General features: G+C 34.5%; 1 protein-coding gene across 7 annotated transcripts in view; it reads right to left on the bottom strand.

Annotated features, from left to right (window-relative positions):
* FNBP1L (formin binding protein 1 like) overlaps nt 1–17,191 on the bottom strand; it is a 124,586-nt gene that overhangs the window by 15,561 nt on the left and 91,834 nt on the right. For 5 of the 7 annotated variants that reach the window (XM_086717594.1, XM_086717587.1, XM_086717588.1 and 2 more), the window contains 5 exons: nt 14,842–14,946; nt 11,352–11,480; nt 9,165–9,311; nt 7,032–7,235; nt 5,449–5,607 (listed from right to left, as the gene is read on the bottom strand). In XM_086717594.1, coding sequence (XP_086573720.1) covers nt 5,449–5,607; nt 7,032–7,235; nt 9,165–9,311; nt 11,352–11,480; nt 14,842–14,946 — 744 coding nt within the window. The remainder of the gene's footprint in view (nt 1–5,448; nt 5,608–7,031; nt 7,236–9,164; nt 9,312–11,351; nt 11,481–14,841; nt 14,947–17,191) is intronic. The other 2 variants (XM_086717590.1, XM_086717591.1) reach the window with 1 other exon arrangement.

Below are 17,191 nucleotides of genomic sequence, written 5' to 3'. Positions count from 1 at the left end.
AAAAATGAAAAACTCTTCCCAATGCATTAAACAAACTGATATCACAGGAACTGCTATAGTTCAAAACACTTTTTTGAATTTAAATATGTCAAGGGTAACATTTCTACCTTAGTTATAAGGTTTTTTAAAAAAATGTACAAACACATTAGAAACACATTATCAAAACAATGAGTCACCCAGATTCAAGTTTCCCATACATATTTCTTAACAGACACAAATACATGTGTTGAATGTTGCTTTGAAAACGGAGTGTCTACTTTTCAGTTTTTCTGAAATCCATATGCAACACTAAAAATATAACGTCAATTTTTAGAAAGAAAACTAGATAAAATTTTTCTTTCTGAAAATATAAAAGGATATAGCCAGAGTGCTCTCATACAGTACATATACTACTCGTGTGGTATGTACCACACATATATACACTAATGGTGTGTGTGTGTCTGTGTGTGTCCGTCCCACATGAGGTGGGTTAGCACGGCTCTGCAACTGGCAATGCATCTACCAAACATACCAAGTAAACACACGTGTGCACACATGTGTCCATGCACACACACGCACACACACACACACACACTCCTTGTGACCCGTAATATGCAATTTGGCTTTACAAAGCTCATCTTCAATTAATCTTCATTCATTCATGGCTTGCAACCTCTAAAATTTTTATTTTTCTTTGTTTTCTAAATCACGATGTTTAAAGAAGGGGGATGTCAGGTAGAAGAATTTCACATAAAAAATATGAACTTTAATAAATAACTGACAAAAATATCTACCCCTTATCTCCAATGAATTGGCTATATATATTAATGGTTATGATGATAAGAAAGATGACATTTGCTATCCATTAGCTTTCCAATTAAGCTTAACATTCTTTAGACTGTCAGTAGTTTCAGGGAACAAAAAGCACAACTTATTTTAGGATCACAAAATTCCTGGTAAAAAGGTTAACAAGTTTAAGTTTTAAAAAGATATTCATGGTCTTCTTTAATGTTATTAAGACAAAATTATATAGAGCACAAGAAACAAAATATGTAGAGTATTTGAATTTATCTTTTATAATTTTCCCCAGCTAAATTTCTAAGTGAAATAAAGATTATTTTTCCAGTTTATGTATTAATATGCTTCAGAGAAAACATTAAGATAATTATAACTGAAATATCGAATGGTTCAGGTTTTAGTCTAGTTTTATATCAATTATAAAATTAATTTATGGTACACTAACCTTAGATTTAGGGATACAAAAAACTCAAGTTCTTTGTAAAATATTAGAAAAATATTCAAGTTTTCTTTTAAGTAAGTCATGTTCAATACATAAATATCTTCCTCTCATATACAATTATCATGTACCTATAACTAGAAAATTTCACATACCCCCATACCTTAATAAATACACAAGGGAACTAAAAAGGAAATTAGGCAATTAAAATGATTAGATTTTAAATATAAATATAAATTATTAAAATTATTAGATTTCTTTTAAAGATAGGAAAATACTGATAACTGTATTCTGAATAAATAAAAAGCTTACAAATATGACTATGAAGTCTTTCAGACCATGAATAATTTAGACAGATAATATGGACTTGTTATTGCTAGATAAATCTACTTCCAAAAAAAAGGATTACCCAACAATCTCAAATGAAACAGTTATATAGTAAAAAATATTTGTTTGCATATTAAATAGTTAAGTTGAGGTGTGCACCAATTATCCATTAATGGTTAGCTCCTGATTTCACATAAGGAAAATTATACACCATCATCCCTCAGAAAAGGTCTAATGGTATCAACCATCAAATTCAAAAACACTGGTCCAATATAACATTTCTCAGATCCTTAAAAATATTAGGAACTTTATATAGGAAAAAAAAAGAAAAATTATAATTTTTTAGAAAGCCAAAAGCAGATATTCAGGAAAAACAATAGGTCGCCTGGGTGGCTCAGTTGGTTAAAGCATCTGACTCTCGATTCCAGTTCAGGTTATGATCTCACAGTTTGTGAGTTTGAGCCCCATGTCAGGCTCACCCCGGACAGTGCAGAACCTGCTTGGGATTCTTTCTTTCTCTTTTTCTCTCTCTCTTTCTGCCCTTCCCCCGCTAATGCTCTCTCAAAAATAAATATTTTAAAAATATAATATTAATAAAAAACAACGTAGCAAACATAGTTCAAAACAAGAGTTTCTGATTTGAATGGTACAAACTCATCAGCTTTAAAAATCCTTCAGACTTGGGGCACCTGGGTGGCTTAGCTGGTTGAGCGTCTGACTTTGACTTGGGTCATGATCTCACGGTTTATGAGTTCGAGCCCCAAATCAGGCTTGCTGCTGTCAGACTACCAGCGCACAGCCCGCTTCTAATTCTCTTTTCTCCCCTCCCTAGCCCTCCCCAACTTGCACCCTCTCAAAAATAAACATTAAAAATAAGAGAATTCTATCTCTCTCAGTTTTGCTTTATTCTACACCAATTTGTATGCACAGGTCCTTTTACAAAAACAAAAAACAAAAAAAAATTTCCCCCCAAAATACCTTAAGACTTATTTTGTAAGTGAATGGACTGACATGTAAATCCATGTTTAAAAAAAAGAAAACAAAAACCTGGCTTCTTAAAGCTTCTCTTCTTTTTTGGGGAGCCTAGGTGGCTCAGTAGGTTAAGCATCTGACTTCTGCTCAGGTCATGATCTCATGGTTCTTGAGTTTGAGCCCCACATTGGGCTCTCTACTGTCAGTGCAGAGCCTGCCTGGGATTCTCTTTCTACGTCTCTCTGCCCCTCCCCTGCTCACTCTCTCTCAAAAATAAAAACATTTAGGGGCACCTGGGTGGCTCAGTCGGTTAAGCGTCTGACTTTGGCTCAGGTCATGATCTCACGGTTTGTTGAGTTCCAGCCCCACGTGAGGCTCTGTACTGACAGCTCAAAGTCTGGAGTCTGCTTCGGATTCTGTTTCCCTCCCTCCCTGCCCCTGCCCCACTCACAGTCTGTCTCTCTCTTTCTCTCTCTCTCAAAAATAAAACAAAAACAGTAAAAAAAAAATTTTTTTAATGAAAATAAAAATAAAAAAATAAATTATTTTTTAAGAAGTTCTTCTTTTTGGATTTTCCTATATTGAGAAAATTCTTAACTGGAAGAAAAATATCTCCATAGGTTAATTTTGAAATAGAATCTGATAAACTACTAAATACCAATCAAAATGAAAAATGTCGGGGCCCCTGGATGGCTGAGTCACTTAAGCGTCCGACTTTGCTCAGGACATGATCTTGTGGTTCATGAATTCAAGCCCCATGTCAGGCTCTGTGCTGATAGCTCAGAGCCTGGAGCCTGCTTCAGATTCTGTCTCCCTCTCCCTTTGCCCCTCCCCTGCTCATGCTGTCTTTCTCTGTCTCAAAAATAAACACTAAAAAAAAAAAAAAAATGTCAATGCCAAGATTCTAATAAACTTTCCTTTCTGCTCTATCCTCCAATATCCTAGTCAATTTATCTGTCATATTTTCTACCTTACATATTGCTTTTTCTCCTTTGGTACGGTAAGTAATAACAAAAGTAGGAAGATTTTGACCTTCTGGAACTGGCTCCCCCAAAACAATGTTCTAATATTTAAAACTAAAGCAGTAAGTGGAAATAAGACAAATAATAACTAAGCAGATACTTTTAAGTTCTACAATTTTATAAAATGTAGATTTTATAATTCCACCTATAACTTATTCAATAAAAATGAAGAGGTCACATATTTAAACTTCTCTCTCCAAGGCTCACAGTTCTAACTGCCTAAATTTCACACAACTATTTGATATCTCTATAACTATACTGTATAGATTAATGTTAACTGGATCTGGTAGACTTAATGTGTAAGATACAGAAACAATTACAAAAATATAGCTGCTAAACAGTCATTTTTCATAACAGCAGAATATTTAATAAAATCTAAATCATCATAGAGAAGAAAGATGGGAATTCTGCCCTCCTAAGTCAGGCAAAAGAAAATCCCTAATGATTTCTTAAGTGTTTCCAACAAGTGTTAAGGGCTTTTAAAAATGAATACAGGTTACCTGTACTGTATAACACAGACTCATTCCTACTAGCTTTTCAGAATATCATTAATTGCCTATATCATCATTCAACACAGAAGTAGGTAAGATAGATGTAAAAATGTTCATGACAGTATAGGAAAAAAGGAAGTCCAAAAAGGGACATCATATACTAGAACATGTCTACTGCATTACTGACATCACTTCAGGTTGTCATAGTGTTTTAATGAAAATGCAAATAATGTCATCTTGCCCTAAATGAATATATCTTGTTCTACATGTGCCCAAAAGAGAAACTCAACTGAAGCAATTTGTAGAAAAGGCTACAGAAGGTAATTAAAACAGACTAGACAGAGAAGAAAAGAATCGAAAAAGAACGCAAGCAGGAAGGCAGAGAGGAAGGGAGGAAGAGGGAAGGTGGGGGAAGAATGGCAAGAACAAGAGTAAGCCCAACTATAGTGTATCACTGTTAATGATTAGATTTTTTAATGGCACTGATAGATTGAGTTCTCATCTGTGGGCTATCACACCTATGTTTTTCATATGTCCAAAGAAATGTTCAAATTTCATAAATATATCTAAACTATGAGCTATGAATATTACAAGCACATCCTTAAAATCAAATATAAACAAGAGAAATTAGTTTCACTAACATAATGGAATAACACTACTATTTATCAGTAGTATAATAGGTGTTGCTAAAAAATAGCTTGATATTTGATTTTTACAATTCTAAAATTTTTCATTTATGGAATAACTTTAGTTTTAAGTAAATACCAAAGACTGGGCAATTAAAAAAAATATTTTGGTAAAAAAATACTTTTTTTTTTAAGCTCAAGAACACAAATGCCATGTAAACATTACTCAGTAATATCTAGTATTTTATAGGCAAATAATTTACAAAATATCTTCTAATGTATTATCTTAATATGATCTAGAATCTTGGTATTTAACATGCCTATCTTTAATTTCTTATTTAACTACTGGAAACTGTGTTTTATACTTCTAAAAGTAGGGAAATTAAAAATTGAATTTGATTTTTTTATAGACAACAAAATACTTTATAAATTGGCAGAAGTCATCATTAGTGACAAAGTATTGCATGAGTTAACTGCAGTGACAAATTACTGAAAGTCTTAAAAATGTAAATACATTACAAGACAATGGTGGACATATGATTTCACATAAACAAAAAAATAGCTAATATGATTGTACCCAGCACCCTCTTTATAATACCATTCTTTTGTGGTTGCGCATTTCAAATGTTATAAAGAGGAGTTATTTTTAACTTGAGGGCAGCTATACTTAATTCTGTGGTCTTTTTAAACTACATATTTACAGGAGAGAGCCTTATAATGAGGGTGGAGAGTATTAAAAGCCACACTACACACACAATAGGCCATCATGCATTTTAACCCATTATTAAACTTACCCCTCTTTTGAGACTTCTGAAAGAAGGAATTCTGGGCTTCCCTGTTTTTATTTCATTCATACAATAATGCACGGGCTCAATGGAGAATGTGAGAAACTGGGACCCATTAGGAGTACTGGATGTGAATAAACTAGTAGGGGTTAAGGGTGGGGACTGTGGCTAATATGGAAATAAAGAAAGGAATCAATAAGCCAAATGTGCATAGTTTTCTCCTAAATGAAAATTCTATTTTTGGCAACATACTTTTCACAAAATAAATCTCAAAGTTTTCTATAAAAATGTTATAAGAATATTAACATAGTTTTGCCAAAACGGTCAGTTTAAGAAGTCAAATTTACTTTAAGAAATGTACCATTTCATTTGATCACTTTTTACAAAATGACATTAAAAATATAGAGTACACAAATTATAATGTCAGAGAAAGCAATATGACCTACATAAAAAAAATTCTCTTCTAATTTCTAGAACATTAGCACTACCTAACTGGTTATACTTAACCTGCACTTGTCAGAGATAAAGGCAACAGCTACAGGTAAAGTTATCTAAATAGATAATATATATTAAAACTGCAACTAATTATTATCACAAATAGGCAAAAAGTTTTCATTACATTTGTGGTTTTTCTCTCAGACTGTTTCTATTTCATCTTCATTGCACCTCATTTAAAAAAAAAAAAACTTCAGCAGTCCTGGTTTTTCTAAGCTTTCCTGTCTACTCTGATTTGACTTAAAAAAGTCTCACCTCTCAATTTCTCACCTGGAAAATATTAAAAGCATGAATAATGCTTGAGTTAATTATAAGTGTACTTCTGAAGAGATTAATAGGTATATTATGAGTTAAATTTATCTGCATTCTTCTGTCTAGATCAGAAAAATGAATTAAAGTCACCTATACTTTAATTAATAGAGCATATCAGATTAAAAGTACATATCTATTCCCGTACTAGATAGACACTATTATAAGCACTAAATTGGTAGGATTAAGCACTCATCTATTCCATTTGCTCATGCTGCTGAACTAGATTTATCTAACATATACAGCACATCAAAAAATGGGTTCCAACAAGAAGTTAAGAGAGATTCTCTTAGTAAACTGGAGATTTTTAAACTTCAAATAACCACAAACATTGGGCCCCTCCCATTAAACATTCACATGGATGATAAAAATAACTTCATTAGTACGATCTATAAGACCTAATGTGACATTTATTATTGCTATAGTCAATCATTCATTCTAATAGAGAACTGCAATTTTGGTGGTCTTATAGTTAGATCACAACGTTTCCTTAGAAATTCTGATTGAAACTGCATACAAGTGAAATTTCAAAAGCATATAATTCAAGAGGTATTAACAACTATTTAACATTTTTACTCATTAAGTGGTGGTCAAATGTTAACTCCAGAAATAATTTTTACTATTAAGATACAAAACTATGTTTCTAATAAGTGAAAAGTTAACTGAATCATTCAGATAAAAATACTTATCTCTATTAATAGTAAGCCATTATCCACTCCACACCTACATTGATTTAAACGACACACTAAAATAAAACTATTAGCATAGAGGAATTTCATGACTTTTACCTTTGGCTTCTTTCCAAAAAGCCACAACTTGCCCTTGGCCTTTCCTACTGTGGTTTTGGCATCCATCTTCCCACTTTCCTGTTTGGATGCACTGATAGTCCCATCAGAAATGGTTCTATAAATATGTTGACTGTAATCTTCAAATGGAAAATCTCCTGGAGGTTCAAATCCAGACTTAAAGGAGTCCACTACCATTTGAGAGTCCTACACATAAGAAACATGTTTTTAAAATCATTTCATTTATTTTTAATACTGTTAGCTGTTAAAAATTTACTCAAGGAAACAACCAACAAAAATTTAAAGGAAATAATTCTACAGATAATAATTAAAGGTTAAAGTGAATAATTTCTTCTGGTGGATTAGTAATAAGCCTTAAATATTTTAATCCCAATAAAATACGAATTTATAATCAAATTAACATTTTATTAGTTCGTAATATTCATGAAGTGTTTTCATTCCACAACTTCAACCCACTGAAATTCATCTGAGGACAAGTTAGTTGATAAGAAAGATCTAACTGACAAAAGGAATATAGGAAGAGGTTAGTCTCAAGTAGAAATTCTAAGAAGTTTCAGAGGAAAAAGGCTTTTTGCTTTATAGGATATCTACAAAAAGTTGATCTTTGAAACAGGGGAAAAGGCATCTATGTAAAAGAGTAAGAGGTAGAAAGGCTTTCATGCATCCAACAGGGGAAAAGATAAAATATACTGAAGACAGTTGGGAATGTTAACTGAACAATGGAGAAAGATCTGACAAACAACATTAAATACAAAAAGCAACTTTAAAAATATAAAGTTCTACTTCCCCTAAAACTTTAAAACTCACATAACTATACTATATATTGTCTTTGGAATTACATACCACTATCCAAATGTTCTTCTGACACCTTAAACTCATTATTTTCAAACAGAATACTTTATCTCTTATAAACTCCTCCTGTTTAAAACCCTTCTCTTTTATTCCCTATTTCTGTTCATTGTACATTTTGCTTGTCATTTAGTCAAAAGTTATCTGTTAAGTCACACCTTAGTTTTGTCATTAACGCCACCCTACCAATCACTTGCTAAAGGATGAGAAGAATGAGAGAGAAGGGACCTAACTACATTTGTAACCTTGTAACCAGCCATATTGAAATATAAATGTACTTCTGAATTTCTGATTAAAGAACCCTAAAATCCTTTTATTTTTAAAATTCAAGTCAAAATTCTATTTGTTACAGAAAAAAAATCCTCATTAATATAATACCAACTTGCTACGAAGACTAAAATATGTGGTATATATTTAGCACTCCCCCAACACTGGTTCTCTTCTCTTGCTCCTTCTTCATAACATAAATTTCTGCCAACTACCCTTTCTGGTCACTCAATCAACATTTACTGAGAAATGACCAGGTACAAGATTCTTGCTAGACCTTAATTAAGACAGGTTAGTGGATATACTTTCTCAAGGGGAGCAGGGCTATGCTGTTCCTTCTACTGCCCTTTCTTTTTTCCCATTACTCCATACACTACCCACAGTTCAAGTGCCAACTCTTCCATTAAAAAGCAATTCTTATAGTAACTTTATATCTATTTCTTTCTCTAAACTTTCACTAGAATAAGAGTACAACACAGTTTGTAACCTACAGTTCACAGGTTGTGTTATACTCTTGGAGTAGAACTGAAAATTTAGTCAGGGGAAAAGGAAGGATTAAAATTTTCTTTCAAAACAACTAGAATTTTGGTGTTCAGAACAGTCTTAAAAGCCCAAAGGAGTCCACTGAGTGCCTGGGTGGCTCAGTCATTTGGGCATCTGACTTCGGCTCAGGTCATGATCTCTCATTCCATGAGTTTGAGACCCATGTCAGGCTCTGTGCTGACAGCTCAGAGCCTGGGGCCTGCTTCGGATTCTGTGTCTCCCTCTCTCTCTGCCCCTCCCCTGCTCACGCTCTCTTTCATTCTTAAAAATAAATAAACATGGGGAAAAAAAAAAAAAAAGCCCAAAGCAGTCCAATCTATTGCCAGACTTCTACAGAATATAAAGTATAATCAGCTACCCATCAATTACTTCACCCCTTTCCCAATTCATTTCACCAACTGAAACTGCATATGCAAACCAAATACATTTATTCAAATATAATTATATAGCACTTACTCTTCTTTCATCAACTGATTTTGCGGCGAGAATCATTCCTTCCAAACACTTTGAAATGATAGGAATAACTTTGCGTTCTGAGTCTGCAAATCCTCTGTAACACTCACTGAGTTTAATAGTCCTTCGTTCATCCATTTCTTGTAGTTGCTAATAATCAGAATTTTTTTTAAAAAAGGGAATATTAAATTTTCTTTTCATTCTGACGCAACCCCACCCCCCAAATTAGGATTCTACACTAACAGTCACACTGTTGTTAATACCTCTTCAACAGTCTTACAGTACTTAAAACCTGAGACTTGTTACATAACACAAGGGAAAAAAAAAAAAAAAAAAAAATCAAGCCTTTCAGCACATCCTAAACCAGGTGACACTGGTTTTCAAATATTCTAAAGGGATCCCCTAACAGGCTACGAGCTCCCTACCTCATACCACCTCCACCTTTCCATTCTTCAGTCAGAGCAGTTGTCTATGCTTCCAGGAAAAGCTGCACTCGAAAACAGAATTTTGATGGGTTTTTTTTCTTTCTTTTTAAGCAATTAGCCTGTAACATATATAAATCTGAGAGTTCTAAGTCCTTAAATTAGTTCAGATTACTTTGGTAAGATCTCACTGGATTAAGGATCCATAGTTGCCTGAATACCAACAGGTACTCAGACCTACCAGTCAGTCTACTGCTCAGTAACTATCAAAGGATTGGGGATACAAGATGAAAACAGGAAGCCAAAAGGTGAAAGTGGTACATACAATGGAATCCCCACAATTCAAAAATTTACTGGCACATGCCCCTAAGAATTATGCTATGACAAGTGAAGCCAAATAACTTACAGGCATTTTTGACCCTTAATATTTGCCGACACTACTAACCTTTTTCTCCTAGGACACAGCTACACTGTTCAAGTCCCCACACTCCCACAGCCTTTATACCAGCTTTTCCTCTCTACTTCCCAAAGCTTGTGGATTTACTCTGACACCCACATTTTCACAAAGGAACTGTTCCCAGCATTACAAAATGGCAAGACTGGGGGCACCTAGGTGGCTCAGTCAGTTAAGTGTCTGACTTCGGCTCACGTCGTGATCTCGTAGTTTATACATTCTAGCCCCACATTGGGCTCTGTGCTGACGGCTCAGAGCCTGGAGCCTGTTTAGGATTCTGTGTGTCTCTCTCTCCCTCTGCACCCCCCCCCCATCCCCACCCTCCAGCGCCATCCCACTCATTCTCTCTTAAAAATAAACAAACACTGAAAAAAAAAATGGCAAGACTGCTCCACAGCAAGGTTCAAACAAAAGGATTAAGCACAAAACACAGTTTTGGTCTCCCCACAACATAATGGCTTGGCTGGAGAGCCTAGAAAAGCACCACTGAGTGATGATGACTAGATGCTAGTCATGAGGCTAGATGCTCTGGATTAAATGACTGGAATATGATACCCACTCTAGGCCACCATCTCTAACTATGCTTCCTTTGTACTGCTAATTTGCCTTACAACGAAAAAGAAAATGTATCTGGGCTGACAACTCTTTCCATATAAGCTCTGCTCTCCCAGATACTACTTTCAACACTTTTCAATCCCTTTACTCTAATTTCTCTTCTTTCTAGAATAAGCAGTAACATAACTTAACCCTCATATAAATTCTGGGTCTTTACCTCAGGCTGTTTGGCAACTGTTTATCATCAAGTGATGACGGATGGAATTTGTAAGCAAACTCACGGCCTGAATTACATTTATGATCTGGCAACTAGGAAGACAAGCAGGCAAAAACCAGGCTAGCAAATACATTTCATAAGATTTATTTCTGCCACCTGGGGTAATGCCAGTAACTCTGGTATAGTGTCAAAAAGCTATATCCCAATTCTAGGTAAGCAGCTTACCAAGAACAATTCCAGTGAATCCCCCCTATGTCCTAATACTGAATGATACAGTATTAGAATTTATCTAGAAAATGTCATTGTTTTACTGGACTGTTTATTACACTAATAATTATTCAGTAGGAAAATTCATGATTTCAAAGTTAGGAAAAATTTACTTTTCAAATCTATAATCATAAAAAAAGTTCTTATCACTAGTCCTGATGACTAGTGAATCTAGAAACATCCTGGTTGATGCCTCAAATTTAAAAGTTTCACATATAAAAAGACTAGCTCTTCCAACTCTAAAACTAGATTAATTTCACATATCTAAACTTTACCTTGTAAATTTGAGGAATCACTACGTAGAAATGTTTGTGCTGTTCTCCATTAAAGTTTTGTAATTGTGCCGCATATTCATTTTTATTTTCATCAGCCATATGTGTACGCAGATTCAACTGCTGTTTGGCCTAGAGACAAATTGGTCCACATCATTACCAACACAAATAACAACAACAAAATGATACCTGATTCATTTTTCTAAAAGTTATGCTAAACCTAGACTTTTTCCAACTATTAATATCATTTAAAATTTAAGGAGTTGCTTGCATATCTTATGGACAGAGCACTCTCCTATTGCAGCAATCCTTTTCTTTTTGCAACCGTCCTTCCCTTTGCAATAATCTGTTCAAATAAAGTTTCTCCTTACCAAATCCAGACTTTTTAAAATTAAACAAATGACAACATTATGGCTTGACCTGCAACAGTATGCTCTTAACCAGAAGAGGAAAAACACCATAGAAATACTTTAGACAGTTAACAAGTTATAGTAAAACATTTAAAACATGATCCACTTATATGCAACTCAGAACCACAGTGAAACACTAATGATTAAATATATGATTTTTGGATATGGTAATACTCAACAATGATTTCAGTCTCTATACAAAACCAAAGGTACTTTCAGGAATGATTATTTAGAATATAGTTCTGTTCATCTCAAGCTCTTAGAGAAATGCTTTTTGAATAGGTCACATCAGCATCATCTACATTGGTAAGAACATTAGAATACTAACATAAAATCATTAATTCTAGATTTATTGGAGGGGAATCTAAGTAAATTTCTCAATTACTCTAATGTAGTAAGAAAAAAAAGAAAGAATTGAACTCCATTTTTCATAGTGCTCCAAGGAACCAATCATGTTATATGAGAGTGCTCTGGAAGTTGTAAAACACATTAATACACTTTATTGTTCTAATTCCATTTTCTACAAAATGTAGTCTCTAACCCTCTAACAGTAGGTCCACAAGTTAGTTCTTGTGAACTCAGAAACAAACTGACCTGTGGAAATACACAGTAGCCAAGATAATAGAGAAGCCCACAAAAAAAACAATTTAATCTACAGTGTACTTGAAGATTCTAATACTTAAGTACTATGGAAATTAAACACCATAGCCCGAAGTATTTCTACAGAAAAATACATTTGAAGTTCTGGGACCTTAAGTACACATTCATTTACTTCTTCCCCCTTTCTCCCTGTTCCCACAAACTATGATGGAATAGAGGAATCCAAATTATTCCCTACCCACAATGGTCAGGCGAAACGGCTCCTGTTCTAAGTCACTGGCTGTGATTCCTAAAGCCTAGGGCAAAGGTTCCAGCAGGGCATATAGGAGTGTAAAGCTAGAAACTAGAACAACTGAAGCCCCCCTGTGGGCTTCATACTTAACTGCCTTTTTTTTAAATATTACATTAAATTTTTTTTTTATTTTTAATTGTTGTAAAACACACAATATCATCTTAATTGACCATCTTAATCATTTTTAGGTGACCAGTTCAGGAGTGTTATGGTATACTCACATTGTTATGCAACTGCCTTTCTTTTCTTTAGAAAGATCAGTAATAGGCTTGCTCCTTCTTCACTTTTTTTTTTAAAACTTTTATCAGTAATTGCTCAATTGAAACTATGTTCCTTTCTCCTACCGGTCACTTACAACAGAATCCCTCTACTCTATAGTTCCTAAAGCAAATCCTCAAAGTTTTCCTAATTCTCTAATAAGTAAGGAGGTTGCAAACAAAGGAGTATAAAAAGGAAACTATAAACATTAAAATTCTTAAGTTAGGTCAAACTATTAACATATTCTATCTAGATTTCAAAATGTCTAATTAGTCTCTAAAGAGATCTCTATAGACAAAATAAAAAACATAAGTTAAATGAAGAGTCCAGTTAGAGTCCCTTATCTTGCCTAGTACCTAAGCTATGTATTCCAATCAATGTTTGATAATAAATCAAAGGAGTTTTTAAGGAGTGTCAACCAGCAAGCAAGCCTCCCATGTATACAACACTGTTTGCAACTGTTGTGATCCACATTTTTATCAAATAATAACAACACATTATGTGCATGACATGATGCTAGGAAGGAAATGAATATATGGATGATCAAAATCAGGGTCCAAAAATCTTAACCGCAGAGTTAAGTCTAATAATTGATACAGATGTACACACACATCTAAAATACCAACAGTACAAGTTATGAGACACATGTTCTCATATCACACCATATGTGAAAAGACATGGGGTTAACCATAAACCCAATGGGAGTCCATCCAAACAATGTGGTTGCTCAAAAAAAAAAAAAAAAAAAAAAAAAAAAAAAATCAATATATATTTAGGCCGTAATTAACATAAATTTGGTGTTCAAAATGAGTGAGGTAATCAAACTCTGGACTGATCAGACCATTATCTGGATTATTACATCCAACTGGAAGTTAACATAATTTAGGTGGGATACTGACAAATTAACAGGTATCCAAAGGAAAACAGTCATAATGAAAAGTGACTTAAAGCCATTTCCTCAGTAGAATAAAGAAATACAATGGTTCATCTAGGGACAGAGAATCTGCTATGAATATCTAAAGAGCTTTATGTAGAAAATACAGAATACTTTCCCAGTACCTCAAAGAAACTAAAACTAAACACAGCGATCAGTGGGATCAATATAAGGAAACGCTAGAGTTGGAAAAATCAAAAAAAGAACAAACTGCCTTAAGTCTGTGTATTTCCAATGACAAGGGACTTAACTATCATTAGAGGTATAAAAAGTCATTAAGAAATAGGGTAGAAAAAAATAAAACCCTCACAAGTTAGACTAGAAGGACTTTAAGATAATTGTAATCTGAATTTTATATAATTTTATGGCTTTAAGTGGTAAAGAAAATGGAATGCAGAAAATTACCCCTCTGAAATGTCCAATGTTCTAAGATAAAGAACATACAGCAAAGAAGGAAAAGCTAAGCAGCAGTAGTTAAGGGCTGATCCTTACAAATAGTTAGGTTATAAAACATCTGGCCCAGAATCAGCGACGAACAGTTCAGTTTTCCAAAATGAATGAAAGAATGAATGAAACAAAAACATAAATAGCTAACTAACATCACATACTTCTGACACTTTTATCTTGTTTTGCCTTGGGTCAAGTTAGGGAAGCACACTACCCAACCCCCAGTTGCATACCCCATCAACATACCTTAGACTTCCTATTCTGTTTTGGAATAGGATAGAAATTCATTCTTTTTTTTTTTTTTTAGTTTAGAAACTCATTCTCAATAGCAATTATATCTTTCCTATGCATTCTGAATGCAGTTAAGACATTACAATAAAATAAACACAATCCGACTAACATGTGATTTGAACTACACAAATATTTGTATATTTTAGATTTAGACGTAGTGTTTCTCTTGGAGAAATCTAAGACTAATACAAATATTACAATGACCCTCCACATGCAAGTAATAATATTTTTATATCAAAGTCAGTTTGGATTATTTCTTACCTTTTCAACATCTGCCTTGGTTGCGTTAGTATCATTATCCAATCTTTCATAACTCTGTTGTGCCTTTTCTGCCTCTCTACATTCTCTTTCAAATTTCTTTTTACTCTGTTTAAAAAATTAAAATATCACACTAAGAAATAAAATTTACCTCGTAACTTTAAAATGTTGCCACTGTACACTGTATAGAATTACACACTAAAAGTAAATTTTTTCTAAAGTAGAAAAGAAATTTTAGTATTACAAATAACCCATGTGACTTAAATATCAGACATTATAGACTGTGAAGGAAAAAAAAATCATAGGCATGCCTGAGTTAATATTATATACTTCATCTTTTGCTAGGAAGAAAAAAAAATCACATGTATTTTCTAATTATTTATTATAAGCTCATCTTCAGAGGACTTTGTGCTTTGTGTGGTGTTTTGTGTTTGGTTTTGTATGTTTATTTGGTTGTTTTTGGTGTTTGCTTGTTTTTATTTTTTGTGGTGGGATGTGGGAATGTCCCTCCAAAGTGGTTTCCTACTGTTTTTTCCAGGTGTCTCAGGAATACCATTAGCCCAGAACTCGGCCTTTAAATTTTTTTTTATTTAATACAAATTGCTACGACTTGGTAAAAGCTACTCATAATAGAGCCATGCAATATATACCATATTTCCTTTCTTGCATACTTTTTAAAGTTTTTAAATATTTATTGGGGGGGAGGGGCAGAGAGATGGAGACACAGAATCCGAAGCAGGTTCCAGGCTCTGAGCTGTCCGAAAAAAACAAACTTTTTTTTTTTTAATTCCTAGACTAAATTTGCTTAGTTTTCAATGTACCTTTTTACATACTTTTGTAAATGTACTTTTAAGTCAACTCTAGTTTACACAGTTCTTTAAAAATCTGTCCTCGGGGCGCCTGGGTGGCTTGATTGGTTAAGCGTCCGACTTCGGCTCAGGTCACGATCTCACGGTCCGGTCCGTGAGTTCAAGCCCTGCGTTGGGCTCTGTGCTGACAGCTCAGAGCCTGGAGCCTGTTTCAGATTCTGTGTCTCCCTCTCTCTCTGCCCCTCCCCTGTTCATGCTCTGTCTCTCTCTGTCTCAAAAATAAATAAACATTAAAAAAAAAAAAATTTTTTTAAATCTGTCCACAGTTAATTCAAACATATTCAGAATTCTATAAATTTTACTTTCTTGATGAGATCTCTTCCAAAGGCTTTGACCTACCGAAATTTGGGTTATTGAAATTTGGATTGGTTACACCAAAGTGGACCTACTACATAGCTGTTACCCTGCAATTTCCCTTCACCATTATCAGATTCCTTTTACCTCTCCTTTGATTTGAATCTCCTATTTCCCAATTCCACACCTTCCCCTTTCTTGGTTCATTTCCTTATTTTGCTAGAACACATTCAGCAGTAGCTTCCTAGAAGATTTGTGGGAGCTAAGTCTCCATGGCCAAAAATAACTTCACCAACACTTTTAACTGATAAAATTTGGCTGGGTATGAAACTGTTGGAAACTGTCTTCCTTCAGAAATGTAAAAGTGCTAACCACTCCACTAACTTCTAGCTTCCTGCTCCCATTCTGATTATTGATCCTTTGCATAAAACATGTTTGTTTTGGGGGTGTCTGGGTGACTCAGTCGGTTAAGTGTCCAACTCTTGTGGCTCAGATCGTGATCTCACAGTTCGTGAGTCTGAGCCTCACACTGGGCTCTGCAATGACAGTGCAGAGCCTGCTTGGGATTCTCTTTCCCCCTCTCTCTCGTTCATGCTCTCTCCCCCAAAATAAATAAACTTTAAAAAAAAAGTTTTTCTTAGAAAAGCCCACCTCTCAGTGTAGCTGAAAACAGCTGATCCTTGCCACATCTGGAGCATGGTTAAATAATCTCATCCTGTCAAAGGCACCCATTAGAAAGTCTGCTGGGGATTTTTCTGAAAGTTTTCCCTCCCTGATAAAAAGGAACAGTTAGAAAAGAAATGCCCTCTTCTTCCTGCTTCTGCATGCAACTGAATGAGGATGTGGTGCTTGGCTGCTTCATTCAACTCCTGACCATAAGGGGACAAGCCTGAGGAAAAATGCCAACGTGGTCAAGATGGCAAAGTAGACACAGAGAGGAGAAGCAGCCTTAGTGACATCACTGAGCTATGGACCAACTCTGGAACTGCTCCATTTCTGAGCCCTGTTCTTATAAATCTGCATGCTCTGTTTGTTACCTAAACCCACTAACCGATAGACCTGGCATCTTTGGTACTTTTTTCATATTAATCTCTCACCATTCCTTCAAAATCTTCTTTGCAGGCTATTCTCTTCTGCCCTCCATCTTTAATACCAGGGTGGCCTATTTTCATTATCCTGTGATTCATACA

Source organism: Puma concolor, chromosome C1 (genome assembly GCF_028749965.1).
Source record: "Puma concolor isolate L17-30 chromosome C1, mPumCon1.1.hap2, whole genome shotgun sequence".
Lineage (NCBI taxonomy): Eukaryota > Metazoa > Chordata > Mammalia > Carnivora > Felidae > Puma > Puma concolor.
Note: the sequence above shows the minus strand (reverse complement) of the source record. Positions and strands in the feature narration are given on the sequence as shown.